The sequence below is a fragment of the Electrona antarctica genome (genome assembly GCF_951216825.1).
Source record: "Electrona antarctica genome assembly, chromosome: 8".
In the NCBI taxonomy this organism is placed as follows: Eukaryota; Metazoa; Chordata; class Actinopteri; order Myctophiformes; family Myctophidae; genus Electrona; species Electrona antarctica.
Window position 1 is genome coordinate 24,729,504 of NC_136789.1, and position 24,077 is coordinate 24,753,580.

General features: G+C 45.6%; 1 protein-coding gene across 1 annotated transcript in view; it reads right to left on the reverse strand.

Annotated features, from left to right (window-relative positions):
- LOC306928670 (E3 ubiquitin-protein ligase Jade-2-like) overlaps positions 1-21,072 on the reverse strand; it is a gene marked incomplete at both ends in the record, with an annotated part of 54,115 nt that extends 33,043 nt beyond the window's left edge. Inside the window, 2 exons of the mRNA XM_079508940.1 lie at positions 510-715; positions 21,059-21,072. Coding sequence (XP_079365066.1) covers positions 510-715; positions 21,059-21,072 — 220 coding nt within the window. The remainder of the gene's footprint in view (positions 1-509; positions 716-21,058) is intronic.
- Between the last annotated feature and the right edge of the window lie 3,005 nt (positions 21,073-24,077).

Consider the following 24,077-nt stretch of genomic DNA (forward strand, 5'->3'; position numbering starts at 1 on the left):
GTTCTCCCTCGAGGACCCCCAGGAGTCCTCAAGGGGGGTTCCAGTGGGTCCCCAGCAAGATGAGGAACAGTTTAACTACTTCAAAAATAGTCACGTAAATCGACACGTTGTGAGTTTGACGATCTGCTATTTTAGCCATTTTTGAAAACCTTTGCCTATGCATCCATCCATCTGCAACCGCTTATCCATAGTCGGGTCGACTATGAGCGAGCTCCAGACTTCCACGGCTTAATACATATAAAAAAATAAGAATTTGGGGGAGGGGGTCCTTGACATGAAAATGCCACTACTTTACGATGTAAGCTCTCAAACATTTTAGCTCGAGACCCAGAAGAGCAGAGCTGGAGAAGAGAAGAGAAGAGAAGAGAAGAGAAGAGAAGAGAAGAGAAGAGAAGAGAGCAGGTGTCGTGTCGTGTCCTGTCGTGTCCTGTCCTGTCCTGTCGTGTCCTGTCGTGTCCTGTCGTGTCCTGTCGTGTCCTGTCCTGTCCTGTCCTGTCCTGTGAGCTCACCCATGAGTCTGAACTCCTGGTTGACCAGTTCCAGCCACGCCACGTCCAGGTCGTCCAGGTCGTAGTGGCGTCGGCCGGGGGGGCGCGCCCCCACCACCCTCCACCCCTCCCCCTCCTCTCCTCCTCCTCCTCCTCCCCCCTCATCGGTCTCTGGCCTGCCACGGGGCGAGCCGTACAGTGGGGCATTCGATGACTCCGGGAGCAACCTGGGAGAGAGAGAGAGAAAAACACAGATATGTTTGGATCAGTATTTTTAGTTACCGGTATTAAAGGTTAGCATCTCAACGCAATTACAATTATAAGCTTGTCATTTTGAATACATGATAAAATATGGCTTAATAGGTGGAAGCATGTTATATTATAATAATACATCTACAAAGCAACTCTTGAAGTAAAAAAAATAAATAAGTACAATATTTTCCCCTGAGATGTAGTTGAGTAGAAGAAAGTATATATATATATATATATATATATATATATATATTTTTTTTATATAGTCTACTTTGTTACTTTCCACCCCCCAAAGGTATTGATGTCAGAAAATGGAATACATTTTTATTAACATTTTTATAGTTAGGAGCCATTACACATGGCGGAGAGAGATACAAGATAATACCTTCAGGTCTACTGTTTTTGTTTGCCGTTTGCTCTGGAACACACAATATTATATTGAAAGTTTTGTATTTAATTCATATTGAAAGTATAAGGATGCACTAGTTATTGCTATTGCATAACAGACCCACGCATAACAGACTAAAACAGACTTTAGGCACTGGTGAATTCCCCGCTCTAATAAAAACCCAAATGAACACACAGTACAGCAGTCATGTCCAGGCAGCCCGAGAACAAAACAATAAGAGCAATGGATGAGTCAGTGTCTGAAACAAAACAAAAATAAACTGTGTGGGCTTTTAACCCATTTTGAGCGGGAACCCCTTTTGGTGTTAGCATTATGTTACGCTTTAGCTATTAATGAAAGCAATAAGGTACACCCGCACACTGTGTATCTGCTCGGGCACAAGAGTATTGTCTTATTTAATGAAGCAACGTTTCGGTCACTAGGGACCTTCCTCAGTGACCGAAACGTTGCTTCATTAAATAAGACAATACTCTTGTGCAGAGCAGATACACAGTGTGCGGGTGTACCTTATTGCTTTCATTGATGTCCACTGGCCTACGCACCTGTGCATACGCCTGATTGCTATAGGTGTGCGATAGTTTTCTCCTACAATACATGCTTTAGCTATTGAAAAATAGCAGATCTACAAGCTCATAGCGCGCCACCGAGTGGCGCGCTATGATCTTGTAGGTCTGCTATTTTTGAAAAATCGAAGAACGACTGACATGGAAACATAGCTTTTTCAGAAAACTGTCAGTATGTAGAAGACGTTTTTAGAATCTGATCTCAGGTCAAAATGGGTTAAATCACATTATGTATTGAATTGCATGCAGAGTGCAAAGAAATACCCGTTAATCCCTTTCAACCAGCCGTCCCCGTTTCCCTAGACGTGTCCCTAAAGTATATACTTTATATTGTTATCCTATTTTAATAATGTTACGCTGCTACTTATTCTGCACTTGTTCTCTTTACCCTCACTTGTATTTTTGTTTCAATCTTATTGTGGTTTGGGATCAGTTGTCTGTCTTGGGCATGTACTGTAATTGTAGGCACAGATTTTTGAGTGGTGCAAACCACTCCAAGGAACAGCAATGTCCGTGTCCGTGTGACACCTATGTGACTCGTGTTAACCTATGTTTGTGTGCGACTCATGTGTGAGTCATGAGTACCAGTAGGGGCGCTGTCGTGCCAGAAACAGAGAGAGAGAAATAGTGCTGTACTGTTGCCTGCTAATGAGAGCGAGAGAGAGAGAGAGGGGGGAGGGGGGGTGTAAGGGGGGGAGTTGCACCACTCAGTTCACACGGGTGTGATTTTTTTTTAATGCTCCAAAAGTTATGAAACTGGTGAAAGTAACAGACCTACAATCCCATCAGTCACTCATACAACAAATTATAAAACAGGCCATAAACACTTAAACCCTCTAGTCTTAAAACCCATTTAGACCCGAGACCGATTTTTACAAAAAGGCTTCTAAATCCTAACCTAAACGTTTTCTGAAAAACTTTTGTAAAATTATAACATAATATACGGTTTCTATAGGTCTCAAGAGAACCACACTTGATTTGACTCTACACCAAACCTCTGTCAAAAAACCGCCGATCTACAAGAGACAAGTGTCGCGACGCGTTGTGCGTTTGTATATGTGACCAGGTCTAGCAAAATGGTCCTCATCTCGCCTTTTTCATATTAACACAGCTTGAATGTTGAAGGAGGTTTTCATTCCAACAGATTATTGATTTGGGCAAATGAAATGTATACATTTATAAGTCAAAGTAGGCTATTTTTGGTGAATACCCCAGACTATAGGCATGCTGGGGTTCAAGTGGTTACTTAAGTTAAGTTAACAGGCAGGGAAACCAGAGCCATAGCACTTTGGTATGGGGTGAAGCTGCAGAGCGTGGCCCACTATACCCCCTGCCTGGCAGGGGGAGCGTGCAGCATGCAGCAGACAGACACTGTGACTGCCAACAACTAATGCATTTCTCATACAGCCTGGCAGTGGCAGCCCCTCTAAAGCTGTGTCTAGTCTATGGAGCCCCAGGACGTTTGTATGTATGTATGTGGCCTGGAAACAAGGTCAGGAACTCTGCTTGACCTGCACCACCAGCAGCAACCAATACAAACTACCCACCACCAGCAGCAACCAATACAAACTACCCACCACCAGCAGCAACCAATACAAACTATCCACCACCAGCAGCAACCAATACAAACTACCCACCACCAGCAGCAACCAATACAAACTACCCACCACCAGCAGCAACCAATACAAACTATCGCACGCACGCTCGCTCGCACGCACGCACGCACGCACGGACGCACGCACAATACTTGTGTGTTGACATCAACATTTTATGACCCCGATCTACACTAAATATCTTCACCTACAGTATAGCTGATCTACCGTACAAGCGCTTACAGTGTGCTTTTACATCTGCTATTTTGGCAGGGGCACTAGTATTAAGTGGTTAATTAATAATGATCATGTGATACAGATTATATTAAGCTTTATCATTTGAGTGGTTAATTATCATGTGATACAGTAGATCATTATATTAACCTTTATAATTTAAGTGGTTCATTATCATGTGATACAGTAGATCATTATATTAACCTTTATAATTTAACCAGGAAGGATTGGGAAATTAACCCAAACCAATATTTAGAACCAATAACTGACTTGATATTCCTCATGAAGCTTAAAGGAGCATTCAGTGATTTGGGTGATTTGGAAAAAAACCCGGTCCACCCGGTAACAAGATGTGCACATGCACACGCTCTACAGTGGGGGAAGTACAACAGACCAACAGCACGCGCACCAATGCCAGCCACACTCGATCATGATTGGAGGAAGGCACCTCTCATCCTGATTGGATGAAAGCTTTGCCACCGAAAGCCCAAACCGAAACTAGGGTTTTTTTTGACCCCAGGGGCTCACTGGGGACAGGGAGGAACTCCTTATATGGTCAGCACACTTTATAGTAGGGAGGATTATCCAAAAAATAAGAAAAAATAAGTGATAGTTGAATTAAGTGAAATCACTGAATGTAACTTTAATCAAATAATCAAGAAACTTTTTTTTTCTTTTTACGAATCGACACACAAAACTCTAATAGCATGAAAGATATAAATAATTGTCATTGATTTGAAGTCTTATCGCCTAGCCCTACCAGGAGTTCACAATGTGGCTATTGTGGGCATGTCATCATAGACGAAATATGAAATAATAAAAAAGATTAAAAAACAAATCATGTCCCACATTATGATCATCAACAACACCTTCCCCCCTCCCCCCTCCCCCCCTCCCCCCTCCCCCCCACCCCCTCCATGTTTGTCTGATGTAAAATAATGCAAATGTGAATGTGAATTCAGCAGGTGCAACTGAGCTACTGTCCTCCCGCACAAGCGCACACACACACACACACACACACCACACTGCAACAGGTGCATGTGTATGGATTCACAGAAATGCGAGCGCGCGCACACACACACACACACACACACACACACACACACACACACACACACACACACACACACACACACACACACACACACACACACACACACACACACACACACACACACACACACACACACACACACACACACAGCCGTTTCTCGTTTTAACGTGTCAGGGGAGTGAAAAACAGCACAGTGTTTGCTCCAGTTTCGCTCTGGGCCTCTGAAACGCGACGCTCCACACGTAGGCACTACAGCTGGGCTTTTGGTTATGGATGTGCAGATGGTCCTGTGTGCATGTGCATGTGCATGTGCGTGTGCGTGTGTGTGTGCGTGTGTGTGTGTGCGTGTGTGTGAGAGAGAGCGATACACATTTGCTTAATTCACCTCCAGATGTACCAAGACAACACATCACAGTCCAGCATACAACCCTGATCTCTGCACAGTACAGGTTCCGGATTCAAACCGGGGACGTCGTTTTCATGCAATTCATTTTACCCAAACTGTTGTTTGGGTCATCCCTACATCCACACAGAATGTGAAGCAACACAATTTGTAATCGTAACAAAGTGACCTGCAATGGGCCTGGTCTTCAAGATACTCAAGGGACCAGTGTGCCCCTGTTACCTTTCAAACTACTCTGTTACCTTTCAAACTACTCCAAGTCCAAACTAAACCACTGATCTCGCTCCTCCCAAAATTCGGCACAAACACGGGGATGAATGCCTTCTACCATTCTGCGACGAACGCCCTACTATACCACCAGTCTACGAACGCCCTACCATACCACCAGTCTACCAACGCCCTCCTATACCACCAGTCTACGAACGCCCTACTATACCACCAGTCTACGAACGCCCTACTACACCACCAGTCTACGAACGCCCTCCTATACCACCAGTCTACGAACGCCCTACTATACCACCAGTCTACGAACGCCCTACTATACCACCAGTCTACGAACACCCTACTATACCACCAGTCTATGAACACCCTACTATACCACCAGTCTATGAACGCCCTCCTATACCACCAGTCTACCAACGCCCTACTATACCACCAGTCTACCAACGCCCTCCTATACCACCAGTCTACGAACGCCCTACTATACCACCAGTCTACGAACGCCCTCCTATACCACCAGTCTACGAACGCCCTCCTATACCACCAGTCTACGAACACTCCTACTATACCACCAGTCTACTAACGCCCTACTATACCACCAGTCTACTAACGCCCTACTATACCACCAGTCTACTAACGCCCTACTATACCACCAGTCTACGAACACTCCTACTATACCACCAGTCTACTAACGCCCTACTATACCACCAGTCTACTAACGCCCTACTATACCACCAGTCTACGAACGCCCTACTATACCACCAGTCTACTAACGCCCTACTATACCACCAGTCTACTAACGCCCTACTATACCACCAGTCTACTAACGCCCTACTATACCACCAGTCTACTAACGCCCTACTATACCACCAGTCTACGAACGCCCTACTATACCACCAGTCTACTAACGCCCTACTATACCACCAGTCTACGAACGCCCTCCTATACCACCAGTCTACTAACGCCCTACTATACCACCAGTCTACGAACGCCCTACTATACCACCAGTCTACGAACGCCCTACTATACCACCAGTCTACGAACGCCCTACTATACCACCAGTCTACGAACGCCCTACTATACCACCAGTCTACGAACGCCCTGCTATACCACCAGTCTACGAACGCCCTGCTATACCACCAGTCTACCAACGCCCTCCTATACCACCAGTCTACGAACGCCCTACTATACCACCAGTCTACGAACGCCCTACTATACCACCAGTCTACGAACGCCCTGCTATACCACCAGTCTATGAACGCCCTGCTATACCACCAGTCTACCAACGCCCTCCTATACCACCAGTCTACGAACGCCCTACTATACCACCAGTCTACGAACGCCCTGCTATACCACCAGTCTACGAACGCCCTACTATACCACCAGTCTACCAACGCCCTGCTATACCACCAGTCTACCAACGCCCTACTATACCACCAGTCTACTAACGCCCTACTATACCACCAGTCTACCAACGCCCTGCTATACCACCAGTCTACGAACGCCCTACTATCATCAAAAGGTGTTGTACTCCCTGTCCTCTTTCAAAACCATCTTAAGTACCTGCTGTAGTTAAGTCTTCGGACCACAATGGAAACACTGTTATGTGTAATGGTACCGCTGTACTATTTGCAATTTGTTAAAAAAAAAGTATCCAATCAATCAAAAGCATCAACAAATTCAGAAGAATCGATAACTGGGCTGGCTGCAGGTTTGTCAGCGCTGGTTTCTCCACTGTTCTAGCAGCCCACCGCCCCCCCCCCCCCCCCCCCCCCCCCCCGCCCACCCACCCACCCACCCACATTGAATTTACATCTGATCGTCTGATCATCTGCCTACGCGAGACTACCGTGCCTGCATGTCTGAGGATACAAAGGTATAAAGTAGCCCATGGCTTGACCTATATACAAACAGACACGAGCCCGTATGCACGCACGCACGCACGCACGCACGCTCAGAGGGTACTGCTCTATAGTGCCATTATGCAGAGATGCCAGCTGGTGCACGGCAAAAAATTCTGAGTGTCATTTAACTCAGAGCAACCCTTACGGGGTCCATTTTGACACTCTCAGAGTTAAATTAACAATCCAGATTTTTGCTGTGGAGACAGAAGGAAGGGGGGGGGGGGGGGGGGGCATGGTTTATTATGACTTTCATATAAGAGAGAGACGACACTTAGCTGCTTATTGTGGTTCTGTTATCTACTGAACTCAGCACATCACACATGCTATTAAACTAATAGTCCAATATTCTGTCTATTTCAGTTGGTCCCTCGGTTTTTCTCTCTCTCTGTGTGTGTGTGTGTGTGTGTGTGTGTGTGTGTGTGTGTGTGTGTGTGTGTGTGTGTGTGTGTGTGTGTGTGTGTGTGTGTGTGTGTGTGTGTGATCTTCTCACCCAGTCAGAAGCTTATTACCCTAAAGTACTCTGCACCAACTAATGTCAACACTCACCATTTCAGCAACCTGTGGCTGCCGGAGTTTAAACAGAGACGAGGGGAGGAGGAGAGGAGAGGGGAGGAGAGGAGAGGAGAGGAGAGGAGAGGAGAGGAGAGGAGAGGAGAGGAGAGGAGAGGAGAGGAGAGGAGAGGAGAAACGGAGAGGGGAAAAAACAAGGAGGATATATCCAAGGGAGGAGCAATAAGCAGGCCTATAGGAACATATCATTTTTTGATATAACCGTTTTACATCTTTTTCATATTTACTGGTGAGATATATGGTGCTAAATGCAGTCTAAAAGCATGGAAATAAGGCCCTACCTTACATAATATAATCTCAATTTATCTCTTATAATAGGATATGAGTCAGAGAGGAGACCGCAGAGACACACAGAACAATGTGTTCTGTCTCTGGAGAGGCTCACATGTCACATGCACGCATACACACACACACACACGCACGCACACGCACACGCGCATACACACACACTTACATAACATCCTTGATAAACAAGTCTGTGTGCATATGTCCCTTATTTGTCGATGCTTTATTAGTGCAATAAAAAGCAGACAAGGAGGAGGGCCGCAACAACAGAGTCAATATAAAGAGTACCTTCTGGGAAGCCAAACAGAAGGTCTTCATTTCACGCTCAATGTCAAATTTGGACTGATCAAATTATTGACATCAAAGTGAATGGAAACAGAAAAATGCCTCTATTGTCAATCATCACTGAAACGTGTCTTTGTAGTTTTTGCATAATCGTCACTGTCGGGGCAGGAAACCTTGTATCTCCATGTTTCAACTTATTTTCTTTTCTTTACGTAACTTAATGTCCCGCTTAGTCGTACAAGAGCATCGCCCCAGATCAGATCAGCTATTTGTCACTTTTTTATTCACCCATTTTGACCTGAGATCAGATTCTAAAAATGTCTTCTACATCCCGACAGTTTTCTGAAAAAGCTATGTTTCTATGTCATTCTTCTCGTTCTTCGATTTTTCAAAAATAGCAGACCTACAAGCTCGTAGCGCGCCACTCGGTGGCGCGCTATGAGCTTGTAGATCTGCTATTTTTCAATAGCTAAAGCATAACATAATGCTAACACCAAAAGGGGTTCCCGCCCAAAATGGGTTAAAGCAAAAGTCAAAGTGGTTCAGCGTGTCCATGGATTTTTATACAAATGTAACCAACAGAAGTATTAACAAGAGCTTCTGACTAATAGGTACATTGGATCAATTGGGACAAATATTATTTTATCCATTTCCTGGAAAGCAATGGTCTTGGACCTTATACAGGATTTCCAGCCAACAGCGACAAAACGCTGGCGCTCAGTCAGCGCCAACGTCGCAGAGTTGGTGGGCACAGCAGATGTAGATGCAGCCATCTACGTAGCAGTTTACAGCTGGGATACACCCTCCTGCCTGTGGGATACACCCTCCTGCCTGTGGGATACACCCTCCTGCCTGTGGCATCTGAGATCAAACATTTGCAACCTTTGAGTCACTGGTCGGCCTGCCAACGGTTAACCACTTAATCCCTACTTTGTATAACATTGTTGACAATAATGACATGCCCAAAAAACTGTAGGGACGCCAGGTCTAAAGGCCAAGCTCATATCCGCGCTGCCAGCGATGCGAGTGAGCGAACATGGAAATCTCATTAAAATACATGTTTTTCTATGAGACTGTCCTGACGTATACAGTTGGGTGCCACCGATATTGTCCCTTATCATTTGACCCATTTAGGCCTGACCTCAAAACTTTTAAAAATCCTTCAAAATCCTTCTAAATTTTCACGATTTTTCAAAAATAGCAGACCTACAAGCTCGTAGCGCGCCACTCGGTGGCGCGCTATGAGCTTGTAGATCAGCTATTTTTCAATAGCTAAATTATAACATAATGTTTAAAACACCAAAAGGGGTTCCCGCCCAAAATGGGTTAACTGTCCTTTTGCGCAGATCAGGCAAACCTCAGCAAAAAGAAAAGGACAATATCGATGGCCTCCAACTGTATACCACGCCCGAAAGACGCGGCGTGCAGCCGTGTCGTCCACCCATACTGTATATTCAGTAGCAGAGTCTCTATTTGAGCGAGGTTTCGCAGCCCCAAACACTTTTATTGGTTGAGATCTATAATAAACGCTACTATTTATTGGTTATTTGGTTGGTTCAGGCTGTCGCAACGCAATGGCAAAAAGCTCCACAACAGGACAGTTTTCTGCGTGATAATATGGCCGTCGGAACGCTCTCCCCATGCCTGTGCAGATGAGGTGTTAAGCCTGCAGCATACTTACTCCAACCCAATCACTTCTTCAATCGCATATTAATAATCGCCTTGATAGTGGCTGGTGGACTGGACGGCGGACGTCACAAACCTAATATTCCCAAATATGGAGACAATTCTGGCGTGTAGGTTATATAAACCTTGCTGGTGCCGGACAATCGCCAATCCGACCGATATTGCCCATGTATAGGCATATAAGGAGATCCGGTTTACCAGATACGCTGAGCTGTATAGCGAGTATCAGAGTAATCTAGTAAGAGAGTGGTGACACGCTTTGATCTCGCCGCAAAGCGGGTGCCTATGGGCGATAGTTCCAAACATTGCTCCTATGGCTGGAACTATTCCATTGAGATAGAATGAGCACTTCCGCATTTCATTTTTCCAATGAGAGTCAACAGGAGTGTCATTACTCTCTTACTAGATTACTCTGGCGAGTATAAAATAGTTTTGTCCTCTAAGAACTGTGTTCGTTTCGCCAAGCCTTGCAGAGGCCAAAACTAAGTTCCACTTGGTTTGGAGTATGCTACAGGCTTCACCACATAAAAGGGACGAGGCCAGACAGATACAGAGAGGTGCATATGAATAATTATGGACTGAAAGCGAGACGGGCAGATGGGTTCTCTGACAAATGGGTTCAACAGGTACGGACGGCATACCCGGGTGGGTCATGCATTCCCAACTTGCATGGTTCCAGACGTGCGTGGCCCCCCAGTATGCCGCACTAAGAACTAAATGATGTCATAAGAACGTCAGTGTAGTGCCTCACTGCATGGTGTGGCAGCTCTTGCAACTGTAAAGCTGCGTTCAGACCTGAATATATATATTCGCCTCGGTTCGCCCCGTTTGAGCCGCGCTGCGCCTGTCCGCGCAACTTCTCGTCTTTGCATTGACTTTGTATTAGGGCTTTAAGCAACTAGTCGACTATTCAACTAGTCGACTAGTAAATCCACTAGTCGACCTTTCAGGTACTAGTTGAGTAGTTGTTTTTTTTCTCCCGTTTTTGTAGGCCTCAAGATCAGCTAGAATGCTATTATAGTCACCAATGTACACAGTTTATGAATGTACAAATATATTTTTGAAAAAAAACATAATAGGTAGTAAATATAATTTACTACCTAACTACTACTAAATTAACCCATTTAGGCCTGGCGTCAAAATAAAAAAAACCTTCGCTCTGAAAGAATATATATAATTCAAAGATTTGTGCCACATTTTCACGATTTTTCAAAAATAGCAGACCTACAAGCTTGTAGCGCGCCACTCGGTGGCTCGCTATTAGCTTGTAGATCTGCTATTTTTCAATAGCTAAAGTATAACATAATGCTTAGTTAAAACACCAAAAGGGGTTCCTGCCCAGACTGGGTTAAACAACTAGTCGACTAGTAAACTAGGCAACTAGTCAACTAGTAAAAATCACTAGAAGTGAAAGTCCTACTTTGTATGTAATCGCGCCGCTCTAACCATCCAAGCCTGAACACACCTTAAGACTTTCTTTCTAACTAGTTGAACAACTCCACTAGCCGAACATCATGTTTGAATGGAGAGTCACTCGATGCGCTCATGATTTATATTGTCTTATTCCTGCATTCTGCCCAAGGCTCCTGCCACCAGCGAACAATGGATAGTTTTTAAGAGAGGATGGCTCAGGTTAGGAATTACAAACACCTCTTTAATCCCTCTCCGAGGGACCATAAACGCAACAACCTGTCACAAGAAATGGCAAAAAAACCTCCGTGACCAATTTGCCAACCAGCGCTGGAACAGTACACTAATGCTTCAGTGGCTCGCCTTGAGTGAGCCGCAGTGTTGCTAGGCAGACTACTGAGTGCGGGTGCGGGTCTAATGTTCGGAACTCGGAGCTGAGCTGTAGTGAGTATATAAAATAGTGTTGTCCTCTAAGAACTGTGTTCGTTTCGACGAGCCTTTCCAAAACTAAGTTCCACTTTGTTTGGAGTATATGCTACAGGCTTCACAAACGCACCACGTGTTCTCCGCTGCAATTTACATTGGATGAAAGTCAAATCAAAGTAGCACAAGCCGAGTATCACGGCCGGCATCTTTATCAAAAGGTTTTTCAGCAATTCCCAGAACCTTACTACTGTAATCTCCTTCTCCCCAGCCAGTGCGTATTTAAGAAATATCAGGGACCTCCCTCATTAAAATTCATTATATCCCGTTAGAATGTCACATAATATTGACTGTTTATGTCTTTGAGCACTAGATCAGGCATGGACATATCCCTATAGGGTTCAGGGAAGAAAGTACTCTATGGCCCTATCAGGAAGTGTAAAGAGTGGTTGGCTTATTTATTCTCTCTTTGGATTAACCCCTTTTGGGCGGGAACCCCTTTTGGTGTTAGCATTATGCTATGCTTTAGCTATTGAAAAATAGCAGATCTACAAGCTCATAGCGCGCCACCGAGTGGCGCGCTACGAGCTTGTAGGTCTGCTATTTTTGAAAAATCGAAGAACCACTGACATAGAAACATAGCTTTTTCAGAAAACTGTCAGGATGTAGAAGACATTTTTAGAATCTGATCTCAGGTCAGAATGGAATAAGTGCCGTGCTGCTGGGGGGACGCTTTGAGCCCTGCAGGCATGGGCAGAGGCAGAGAAAACCACCCACGTGGGGTTCTGACTTTTAAGAAAACTAAAAACAAATATCCCCCCCCCCCTTCCTTCCCCTGCTGCTGCTCTAATGGGTAAGTCAAAGTATCTTTGGTTTGCGTGGAGAGGAGAGCCCTGCACAGAATCTCTGAGTTGTTAAAGCTGTATATATAGGTTATAAGAGTGAGATAAAGTCATGGAAAGACGCTGGGATATCTGTGTTAGACACTAGCTCAGAACTAAAAACACTCAGAATCAAACACTTGCTAACAGTATGGTTGGTCAAACTTTCTCTAACGCACCGTTTTGACAAACGCCCTACATGAAGATGACACTGTATAACAGGGTTCCCCAATACATTTTCCTCAAGGGCCATATTTTGACTAGGGTACCAGGCTGGGGGCCGAGTCCGCACGCGTGAGGTCGAGGTCTTGCCCTGAAAATTCATTTTCAGGGCAAGACCCCATTTGAAAAGGATGCCCAGTTTGAACCTGCAGCTCTCATTGAGTACCCTACAACACCACTCACTTCTCTGCAGCCGTGCGTCCTTGACCAATGTAAGCCTTTATGTTCTGTATTGACTTGATGTATTCTATGCTATGTTGATCACTTTGCCATACTATAGTTGTTCACATATGTTCTACTGTATAAATGCCCAGTGTACCTGTTTATACACATCCGTTCTGTTGCCATATGTTCTGAGTTATATTTGATTTACTTGTCATTCATATGGTCCTTTATTGTCATGCTATAGTTAATATGTATTCCATTTCTTATATCTTGCTTGTAGAAACCACGGTTTCATGGATTAAGGAGAAATAAACCTGCTATTCTGTTAAAAGTACTTGGTGTCACAAACTTGGATGGTCAGCCCAGATCCAACAACACAACCAGCAGAGAATATTTAATAGTTGGTATAAGACTAAAAGTAAAGTAAATACTGTATGCAAAATGTATGCGCCAAGGTTTACAGGCCAAGCCGGACAGAGAAATCGATCGTCATCAGTCTGAAGCAGTGGTTCTCAAAGTGGAGTCTGGGGACCCCCGGGGGGGTCCTTGAGGGGGTTCCAGGGGGTCCCCAGCCCAAATGGAACCTTACAGGTCTGTAAGGCAGAGAGTGCACGAATCGTACTATGGGGCCAAATGCATAAAAACCTTCCTAAAAAAGGTTTAGGAACCACCGGTCTAAAGGATGTCCACGGAACGGACAAACTGACAATTACAGGGAGAAGAAGACTCAACCCGGTTTGACCCAATAAACCCGTCCTTCACTCTTCACTCACGCTCCATATACAGTATTTCTCTCACCATAGTGTAAATCTCACTTCCCCCGCTTCATAAAACACCAATAATCTGCTCCCGGGGGAAGGACGAGTTTGATGGCTGTTTACACAAGCCATTTCCAGAGTGGGCAGACAGACAAGACAGACAGTTCAACTCTCACTCCAGCACTCTGTCAAGTGGGTGGCTCTTCTGCCCACACTTGCAAAAAAAAGAAAAGGAATGAAAAAAAAAAAAAACGTGGCGGTGTTAACAGTTTCAGCCTCCATGTAATATGAAGAGAGGGGTTAGAGGGAAGGTGACAAGGAGACAGAGGAGACCGAGGGAAGGTGACAAGGAGACAGAGGGTCAAGAGGGAAGGCTGTCACGATTACAAATTTAAGTTGAGAATAGAATATAGTAAGAAATTACTGACATTTAATAATTCAAAAAAAAAGGAAAAAAATAGTAACTGATCTTACGACGCGTCACAAAGTATCGTCTCCATATTTCATATTTTTTTTCTCTCCATAATATCGCACTTCTTCATCAAAAGTGGTGAAGGATATTTAAGATCCGGGTGGGTTTGTATAAATATTGAACCAATGAAAACATGACAAGCGCTGTTTGTTTGCACTGCACCGGTACCATCTTAGTTAGGTTCAGATGACCCACTTCCAGCCCAGACCAGACCAGACACCTCCAGGGTTTCCCACCCTTGGGTACAGGGTCACTCGTCTCGGGGGCTTTAGTGAGGTCTGTCTGGGTGGAATGGGGTTAAGTGGTCTCAGCTCTAAATGAGCCATTTGATTTGAAGTGATCACAATGACATATCTGTCCTACCTATCTGTCTGTCTGTCTGTCTGCCTCTCGGTCTGTCCAGTTAGTACGTGTACGACTGTGCGTGCCTCTGGCTTATGTTTCCACAGTGTCTGTCTGGTTCTGTGTCCATCTGTCTGACCCATATCTTGTCTGACCCATTTGTCATGTTCACTTCTTTGCTTTTCTCACTTAACCCTTAGAAGATGAAAGACGCCAATTGGCGTCTTCATCAGAATTCCGTAAATGATCAATGACGCCAATTGGCGTCTTCACAGTTTTTGATGAATCTAAACATATTAATATGCTCCGAAGCGCTGTTTAAATTCCTGAGCTTATATTCCAACTACATTACCCAGAAAACCCGTGTCACGTGACACACGTGTACGTGTTGCCATTGGAAGCTGGTCCCAACCCCTGTAAACAGTGGGGGCAGAGGGAGTCTTCATTGTTTTGCCTGTTTTGCCGTCTCGCCCGAGCGATTTTCTAGCAGAAAAAGTTGAAAGCAGTACTATTTATTTGAGCGAGTTTTGTGGTAGTAGTATTGATCCATACGCGTCCCAGTCGCCTTCTCCAGGCGGAGTAGCCCTGGTCCAGTGCTTACAGCGAGACTCGCTGCTCCCTCCCTCCTTTTTTCATTGTCTCCCCATCGTCGTCCGATGAGCTATACCGGGAAACCATTGAAGAAGACGATCAACCCGGAATGTTTTGAGGTAATCTTATTGTAGAAAATGCCCTTCTATAGTGATCAGAAATCATAAGATGATCGCTACAAATAGATGCTTGGATAATTACTACTACTAGTCAGATCATGACGCCAGAATGACTCACCACGATGGCCCCCAGCCATTAGCCAGCACCAAAGGTGCTGGCTAATGGTGTTGGTCGGTGCATTGGTGCTGGATAATGGCTGGAGGGGGGGTTGGTGTCGATCGGTTGGTGCAGTACAAATGTATCGTAGCAGGCATGCACGCATGGCAGTACAAGTATTTTCTATTGTAGCGTGCCTTATAGGCGATCTGATCTTTAGAGTAATGTTCGCTCCTTTTATTTACTGTCTACAAAGACGGAGAACAAACATGCATCGTTTACTGAAGCAACGCGTGGTTGCTTCGATCCTAGCCCCATATGTGCCCTCTCCCTACGCTCATTCTGTAGCTCATCTCGGAGCTACAGAATGAGCGTAGGGAGCTACAGAATGAGCGTAGGGAGAGGGCACATATGGGGCTACTTCGATCCTTGCTACAAGGATCGGAGGGGGGACGGGGAGTGAAGCTAACAGTAGCGTATTATATAAGATCTGTATGACGTTTCATTGACGTCTGAGCTTGCATGATAATTGCATTCATTGTATATTGTATACAGTCATGACTGTACATTGTTTAGTGTGTCTCCGTGTGATGATGATGATGACGATGATGTCAGATAGCCTACGTCCCCCCCCCCCCCCAACTGGCTATTGGCCGGGCTGACTACAGCTAAATGTTTATTTTTATATATTTAGAACTGGCATCAGATGAGGAGGAGGAGGAGGAGGATGATGAAGACGAAGAGTCAAGACTGCGATGGAGTTCTCCGACACTGAACCGGATGCATTCATTCATTTCAGTTGTTTTTTTTAAATTTAGCCTACACACACACACACACCGTCAAGAACAACTGGAATGCAGTGGTTTGGGGACACTGGGGAGTTTGGGGACAACTGTTTTGTATGTAGGCCTATTTATTTTCTGTATTATTTATTATAATTGTATTATGTTAGTAGTCATAAAAAATAAAAGACAAGCTTTTACAATGAGTTAGACCTGTCATGGCTATTTTGTTCACTATTCTGAGGTTTATGGTTTGACTAAGCGAGTTTCAACTGTGATTTACTCTGTAACGGTAGATGGTAAGAACCCAATTTTTTTGTTATAATACAGTATACATTCAAGTCTATATTTTGATACATATCATGGGCACAAAGTCATATCAAAACAATGTCCTTGGATGTGTTTTTTATCCAAACTGTTTTTTCACAACAGGTTTTTGAGATACATGCATGAATAGACACGGTACTGGTAAGACTATGTAAACATGGTATATATCAAAATGTGCGTTAGAATGTCTAATTTTACCCCAAAAAAGAATTGAGTTTATATGATGTTCCATTTCAGAGCTAGGGGGACTTTTAGCTGGATAGGTCAGATTGATCATGACTGACCATGCTATTTATAGATGGCAAAATATCTACAGTGGTACATGTGAGAAACTTTTTATTTTATTTTAATTGAACTAGACAACTCACCCTTTAAAATGAGATATGGCATGGGTGTGTACGCCCAGCAGAAAAAAAGTTCTTTAGAAAATAAAACTTCAACTGGTCATAACTTTTTTTGTTGTCCTAGAAACAGAAAACAGTGTAAATGCAGGCTCTTTTAAATGGCTTCCAACACAAGAACTAAACATTTTATCAACTCAGTTCATTTTTTTCCTGGAAGCAGACAAGTCAAGCTTTCTCTGAAGGTCTTTCGTTGTCACACATTCACAACAGAGAATTTTCAATAAATCATTCAAAAACGCCATTCTGCCATAGAGAAGTCTAAAAACTATATAGAAATCCATGAATATCTCAAAGAGTTAAGTGTGAATCAGTATATAGTTTGACAACTTTGAAAACATCAAAAATAATTTTTCTTCCCTCATTGCAATTGCATTCTTGCATCACAATTTCTGCAGGCTAGGTTTTACATGTTTAATCAGAAATTACTTCCCCTCAACGTTTCTTTAGGGAGTTTTTTTTAGGTCCTCACAAGATAATCATCAAATCGTAAACATAATAGGTCATTTTCCTCTACATGATTAAAGAATACATCATTTTGTTCTCCTCGTCATTAAATCCAAAAATCCATCACAATTTCTGTAGGCTGTGTGTGATATGTTTTGTCAGACATTACTCCCTACGACCTTTTAGCGGGGAGTTTTTGACTTCATCACCACATGATTATCATCAAGTGAACGAACGGTCTGACACAAAGTAGGGAGTTTTCCTCGACCTTAATGTTCAACATTAGGGGAATTCTTCTCTGCCCACCTACTAGCCGGGGCACCTCCCTGAACAACGCTAGATGTGAGCTGTGTGCCTGCCTGGGGTGAATGATTCTTTCTGTGGCTGTGTGTTTGCTATGGTGCGGTGCCATTTTGTTGTGTGGTTGGGAATGCCAGCACTGTCTGCCCAGGAATGCCAGGGCTGTTGTCATGGATATGACTCAGCTGGATTAGCATTAGTTAGGGCCAAGGCCTGATTTATCCCATCCAGGCCTGACGTCCAAATAAATAAAAAGTCTTCTGAAAGAATATTATTATATTCAAAGATTTGTGCCACATTTTCACGATTTAAAAAAAATAGCAGACCTATAAGCTCGTAGCGCGCCACTCGGTGGCGCGCTATGAGCTTGTAGATCTGCTATTTTTCAATAGCTAAAGCATAACATAATGCTTAGTTAAAACACCAAAACGGGTTCCCGTCCAGAGTGGGTTATACTTGGGTTGCACGCCGGTGTCGCGCGCCTAAACCGGCCGATCTATAAGCTCACAGCGCGCCGCAGTATGACGCAGTGTGAGCTTGTAGGTCGATGGTTTTTAAGCCACGCAGCACGGCGTGCAACCGAAGTATACATGAGGCGTACCGCTGCTCAGCTGAAGCCAATAGGACACGCACGCACGCATGCACGCACGCGCACGCGCACACGCACGCGCACACGCACACGCACACGCACACGCACACGCACACACACACACAGTAAACACAGGCTCATTCTTCAGCGTTAGCCAGGCAGATGGTGGGATGGCAGACCAATGCTTCCTCTCAGCAGTGCTATCTTCCTCAAATCAAGGGTGTTAAAGCGATACGAACACTCTCTGGATTTCACTGGGCTATTTATTTTCCTCAGACAGAGATACTGCATAACCCTTAGCCCACCCGCTTTCACACACACACACACACACACACACGCACGCGCACACGCACACGCACACGCACACACACACACACACACACACACACACACACACACACACTCAGACAGATACTGCATGACCCTTATAGCCCACCCCCTCAGACAGATACTGCATCATGACCCTTAGCCCCCCCACCCCTCAGACAGATACTGCATCATGACCCTTAGCCCCCCCACCCCTCAGACAGATACTGCATCATGACCCTTAGCCCCCCCCCCCTCAGACAGATACTGCATGACCCTTAGCCCCCCCCTCAGACAGATACTGCATGACCCTTAGCCCCCCCGCTCAGACAGATACTGCATGACCCTTAGCCCCCCCCTCAGACAGATACTGCATGACCCTTAGCCCACCCGCTCAGACAGATACTGCATGACCCTTAGCCCCCCCCTCAGACAGATACTGCATGACCCTTAGCCCCCCCGCTGCATGACCCTTAGCCCCCCCGCTCAGACAGATACTGCATGACCCTTAGCCCACCCGCTCAGACAGATACTGCATGACCCTTAGCCCCCCCCTCAGACAGATACTGCATGACCCTTAGCCCCCCCGCTGCATGACCCTTAGCCCCCCCCCCCCTCAGACAGATACTGCATGACCCTTAGCCCCCCCCCACTCAGACAGATACTGCATGACCCTTAGCCCCCCCGCTCAGACAGATACTGCATGACCCTTAGCCCCCCCGCTGCATGACCCTTAGCCCCCCCACTCAGACAGATACTGCATGACCCTTATAGCCCCCCCACTCAGACAGATACTGCATGACCCTTAGCCCCCCCGCTCAGACAGATACTGCATCATGACCCTTAGCCCACCCGCTCAGACAGATACTGCATGACCCTTAGCCCCCCCGCTGCATGACCCTTAGCCCCCCCACTCAGACAGATACTGCATGACCCTTATAGCCCCCCCCACTCAGACAGATACTGCATGACCCTTAGCCCACCCGCTCAGACAGATACTGCATGACCCTTAGCCCACCCGCTCAGACAGATACTGCATCATGACCCTTAGCCCACCCGCTCAGACAGATACTGCATGACCCTTAGCCCACCCGCTCAGACAGATACTGCATCATGACCCTTAGCCCACCCGCTCAGACAGATACTGCATCATGACCCTTAGCCCACCCGCTCAGACAGATACTGCATCATGACCCTTAGCCCACCCGCTCAGACAGATACTGCATCATGACCCTTAGCCCACCCGCTCAGACAGATACTGCATGACCCTTAGCCCACCCGCTTACACAGTGCGGGGGCGAGCGCTATGGAGGGCGATGGGAAAGGAGAGGAGAATTCAATGAATTGAAAAATAAATAAATACTGTACATAAAATGTAATTTCTATTCAACCCATTCAGGCCTGACGTCGAAATTTAAAAAAAATGTTTTCTAAATCATGACAATTTTCGGAAAGATTTGAGGCACATTTTAACAATTTTTCAAAAATAGCAGACCTACAAGTTCATAGCGCGCCACTCGGTGGCGCGCTATGAGCTTGTAGATCTGCTATTTTTCATAGCAGATCTAAATTATAACATAATGTTTAAAACACCAAAAGGGGTTCCCGTCTAGAATGGGTTAATATCAATTTGAATTTCAACTTGTACTCAATTCATAAGATTATTGTGACAGTTTAACAACTTGCAACTTGGCTTCCCTATTTTGGATATATGTCATTATTGTCCAAAAAAATATCACTCGTGTGAACTGTGAAGTGATGGGCGCCTGGCAATGTTGAAATGAAGCATCATTTTGACTTTTAGAAGCCTGCACATACATATGTCATATTCATTCATTGCAAATTCACTGCCACTATGACTATATACATTACGAGACATGAACGCAGTCCGTTTGCTTGTCCACAGATGCTACAGTACTTAGACTGGTAGTAGCGTACTGTCCCTCTGGAGTCTGGACTATGGGATCTAGACTCCCCCTAAAATGTCCCCAGCATAAAACAGAGGTGCATAACAAGCCTAGTTGGAGGAGAGGAAAGTTAGAGAGGGGGGGGGGGGGGGGGGGGGGGGTCAGAGGAGAACGTGAATGACGGCGGGGAGAGGGGAAGTGTTTGGAGTGGGGGCTGTTTTCATTCACATTTTCCACTGGGTCAGTTGAGAGCCAGACCAGTGAGAGAGAGAGAGAGAGAGAGAGAGAGAGAGAGAGAGAGAGAGAGAGTTGAGGAGGAGAGGAGGGGGGCAAAGAACAGACAGAGGAGTGGGTCGGGGAGACGAAGGAGTGAGCAAAAGAGAGAGATGGGAGAGACGGGTGAAAGAAAAGGAAATTGTGCAGAGAGAGACAGACAAACAGACAGACATACAGACAGAGAGGTACAGACAGAGATAGATTAAGACAGACAGACAGACACAGAATGCTAAGAGTAGCATTTGGCACAGTGCCAGCTCTCAGCACCCTCCCTGTTACTACTGTTCATCTCCCTTTACCTCTCCTTCTCCATCCTGCAATGTTTACTCCCCACCCTGTGTGTGTGTGTGTGTGTGTGTGTGTGTGTGTGTGTGTGTTCTAGCAATTCAAATCTCTCTCTCTCTCTCTCTCTCTTCCCACCCCTTTTGTCACTCTAGCTTTCTGTTTTGTCTTGCCCCCCCCCCCCCCCCCCCCCCCCCTCTCCTCCTGCTTCTCTGAAGCACTGCAGAGTGAAACCCATTGAGCAGTTAGTGTGCTGACTGCCAAAGCTGGGTAAGCTTCATCTCGTCATGCTGTACTGTGTGCTGTTGCTTACAGCAGCTTAAGCACAGAGCTTTACCACCAGCCCCGACCCAGCTGGGGTCTCCGCTCTGCTCATTTACCTGCATGTGTCCCCACGCCGCCCGCAGGCTCCACGGCCACGCGGCGTGAACAACACCTCGCTGACCCCCAAACGGTGACAAAATACAAAGCCCCGGAGGTACCTACAGTATAAGAGGACGTTCTCTATGTGTAAGTCTACTGTATATACAGTAAGTATAGCAGAGAGGCTCAGAGCTTCAATCGGCCTGAATACCAAAAGCCTAATATCTCCCCCGGCCAAGTGGAATTCCCCTTTAGGCTAATGGATAACATGTTTGGCTTTAGTGTGCCTTCACGCATGGGAGACCCGGGTTCAAATCAATATATACAGTATATATATATATACACTCTTTAAGAACTTAAGCCCCATATATTTCATCATACAGTGAAAAGAAGAAATGGCTTATCCACAAGTTCAAAACGCATGAACCGATGTGACGCATTGTGAGCTTGTGGGATCGTCTCCGTAATTTGGGAGAATATGACAGCAGTTGAATGGAGAATTGACAACGAAAGAGTGTGGGAGGTTCTGGTATATTGGGGAATTGTGTTCCGTAACAGGGAAAGGAGTGCCAGACATCAGCGTCACAATGCCAGGCCACACGGCCTGTTGAAAAGGAAACGCTAATACGTCTTCATAGAAATGATTACACAACACCAGCCAACACAGAGGGCTGTGTGTGGTGTTGACAGATGACAGATACGCACGCACGGCGCGTACGCACTCACACACATGACAGACAGACAGACAGACAGACAGACAGACAGACAGACAGACAGACAGACAGACAGACAGACAGACAGACAGACAGACAGACACGGATGCAAACATTGATAAATACAGACAACCACACATACAAACAGATAGACACACTGGACGAATGCATCCTGTTCCTGTACGTGTACACAGACACAAACAAAGACACACAGAAAAACACAAAAAGACACACTGGCAAAGAGACACATAATATATACATGTGACATGACTATAGTATACACACAAACATGCATGAACTCACAGATTGGCATGTCGCACAGACAAACAACGCATGTGCACACGCACACGCACACACACACCAAAAGATGCCTCCTTTGTACAATTTCCCTGTTCTGTTCTTCAGCACTCGCTCTCTCCCTTGCCGCTTGTTTGTGGAGCCTGTTCCACATTCACAAGACCGTCTCAACTTCAGGTATAGACACACGCACGCACGCACACGCACACACACACACACACACAGGGATTGTGCACTCGGAGCGATAAGCGCGTGCCTCCGCATTGTGCTACGTCCTCACTGTCACGTGAAGAGAAGCGACCGGACGACTCCTTGTGTGTCGAAGGAGACATGATGTGGCGGCCTACATTGTCCCCAAGACCACACATTAGGGGTTGCCAGTGACAGGGACTGGACTATACCACACACAACATGGGGAGGGAATTGGCGATGACTAAATCGGGGAGAAAATTATAAAACTACTAAACAGTTGAGCAGAAGAATCGAATGCGATGTCCCCCCCCCCCCCAGGGGAACACTCAAAACACAAGCTTCAGAGAGAAGCCCTGTCGCCAGTCCAATATGCTGCTGAGTAAACACAGCCAGTAATGGGGCGACGGCGACGCAACATGCTGCAATTATGGCTTGAGGGATCAAAACATTAAAAAAATGTGTCTAGGCAACATCTGATCCATCATTCAGGTCCAATAAAACAGGAGAGCTGGAGAAAATAAACCAAAGCATGTTGACAGGCTTTATGGTTTATTAGCACACTGCCAGGTCTCTGTGTGCTTCACGTGTGTGTGTGTGTGTGTGTGTGTGTGTGTGTGTGTGTGTGTGTGTGTGTGTGTGTGTGTGTGTGTGTGTGTGTGTGTGTGTGTGTGTGTGTGTGTGTGTGTGTGTGTGTGTGTGTGCGTGCGCCTGTACTTATTGGTTGCATGAATGTTTGTGCGGCTGCACCAATGTCTTCATGAATATGAAAGTGTGTCAGTTCTTGTGCTAACACAAGAAACACCCAGACAGGGGAGTGTGTGTGTGTGTGTGTGTGTGTGTGTGTGTGTGTGTGTGTGTGTGTGTGTGTGTGTGTGTGTGTGTGTGTAAGCTATTTTACTCATGTATGACTCCAGCAAGCGTGAACCCTCATTACATGCTGGAGGCAAAGCACAAACTTTGTCCTGCATATGCATCTGTGTGCATGTGCGTGCGTGTGCGTGTGTGTGTGTGTGTGTGTGTGTGTGTGTGTGTGTGTATGTGTGCACGTGTGTTTGTTGCTTGTGTGGGACAGATCTCAGTACATGCGTGGGAGTTGTTTTTAAAAGCTCTCTTAAAAGATAAGGGACAAGAGAGAGAGAGAGAGAGAGAGAGAGAGAGAGAGAGAGAGAGAGAGAGAGAGAGCGAGAGATGCAGAGATAGAGGGGACAAAACATGAGGGAGAGGGAGGGGAGGTGATATGGATGGGATAATTACTATATGGGATAAAGTGTGACAAAACCCAGCAAGCCAACAAAAGTGTGACAAAACCCAGCAACCCAACAAAACCCAGCAAGAGAGCGTGCACCAGGTTGAATGTAAAAATGATGGCTGCGGATGTGTAGACGATCTCTTCTTGCTTACTGTATGTGGGACCAGAATACTTAATATACTGTTACTGAGTCAAACAATGGTAACTGGAAGAGTTGCCTTG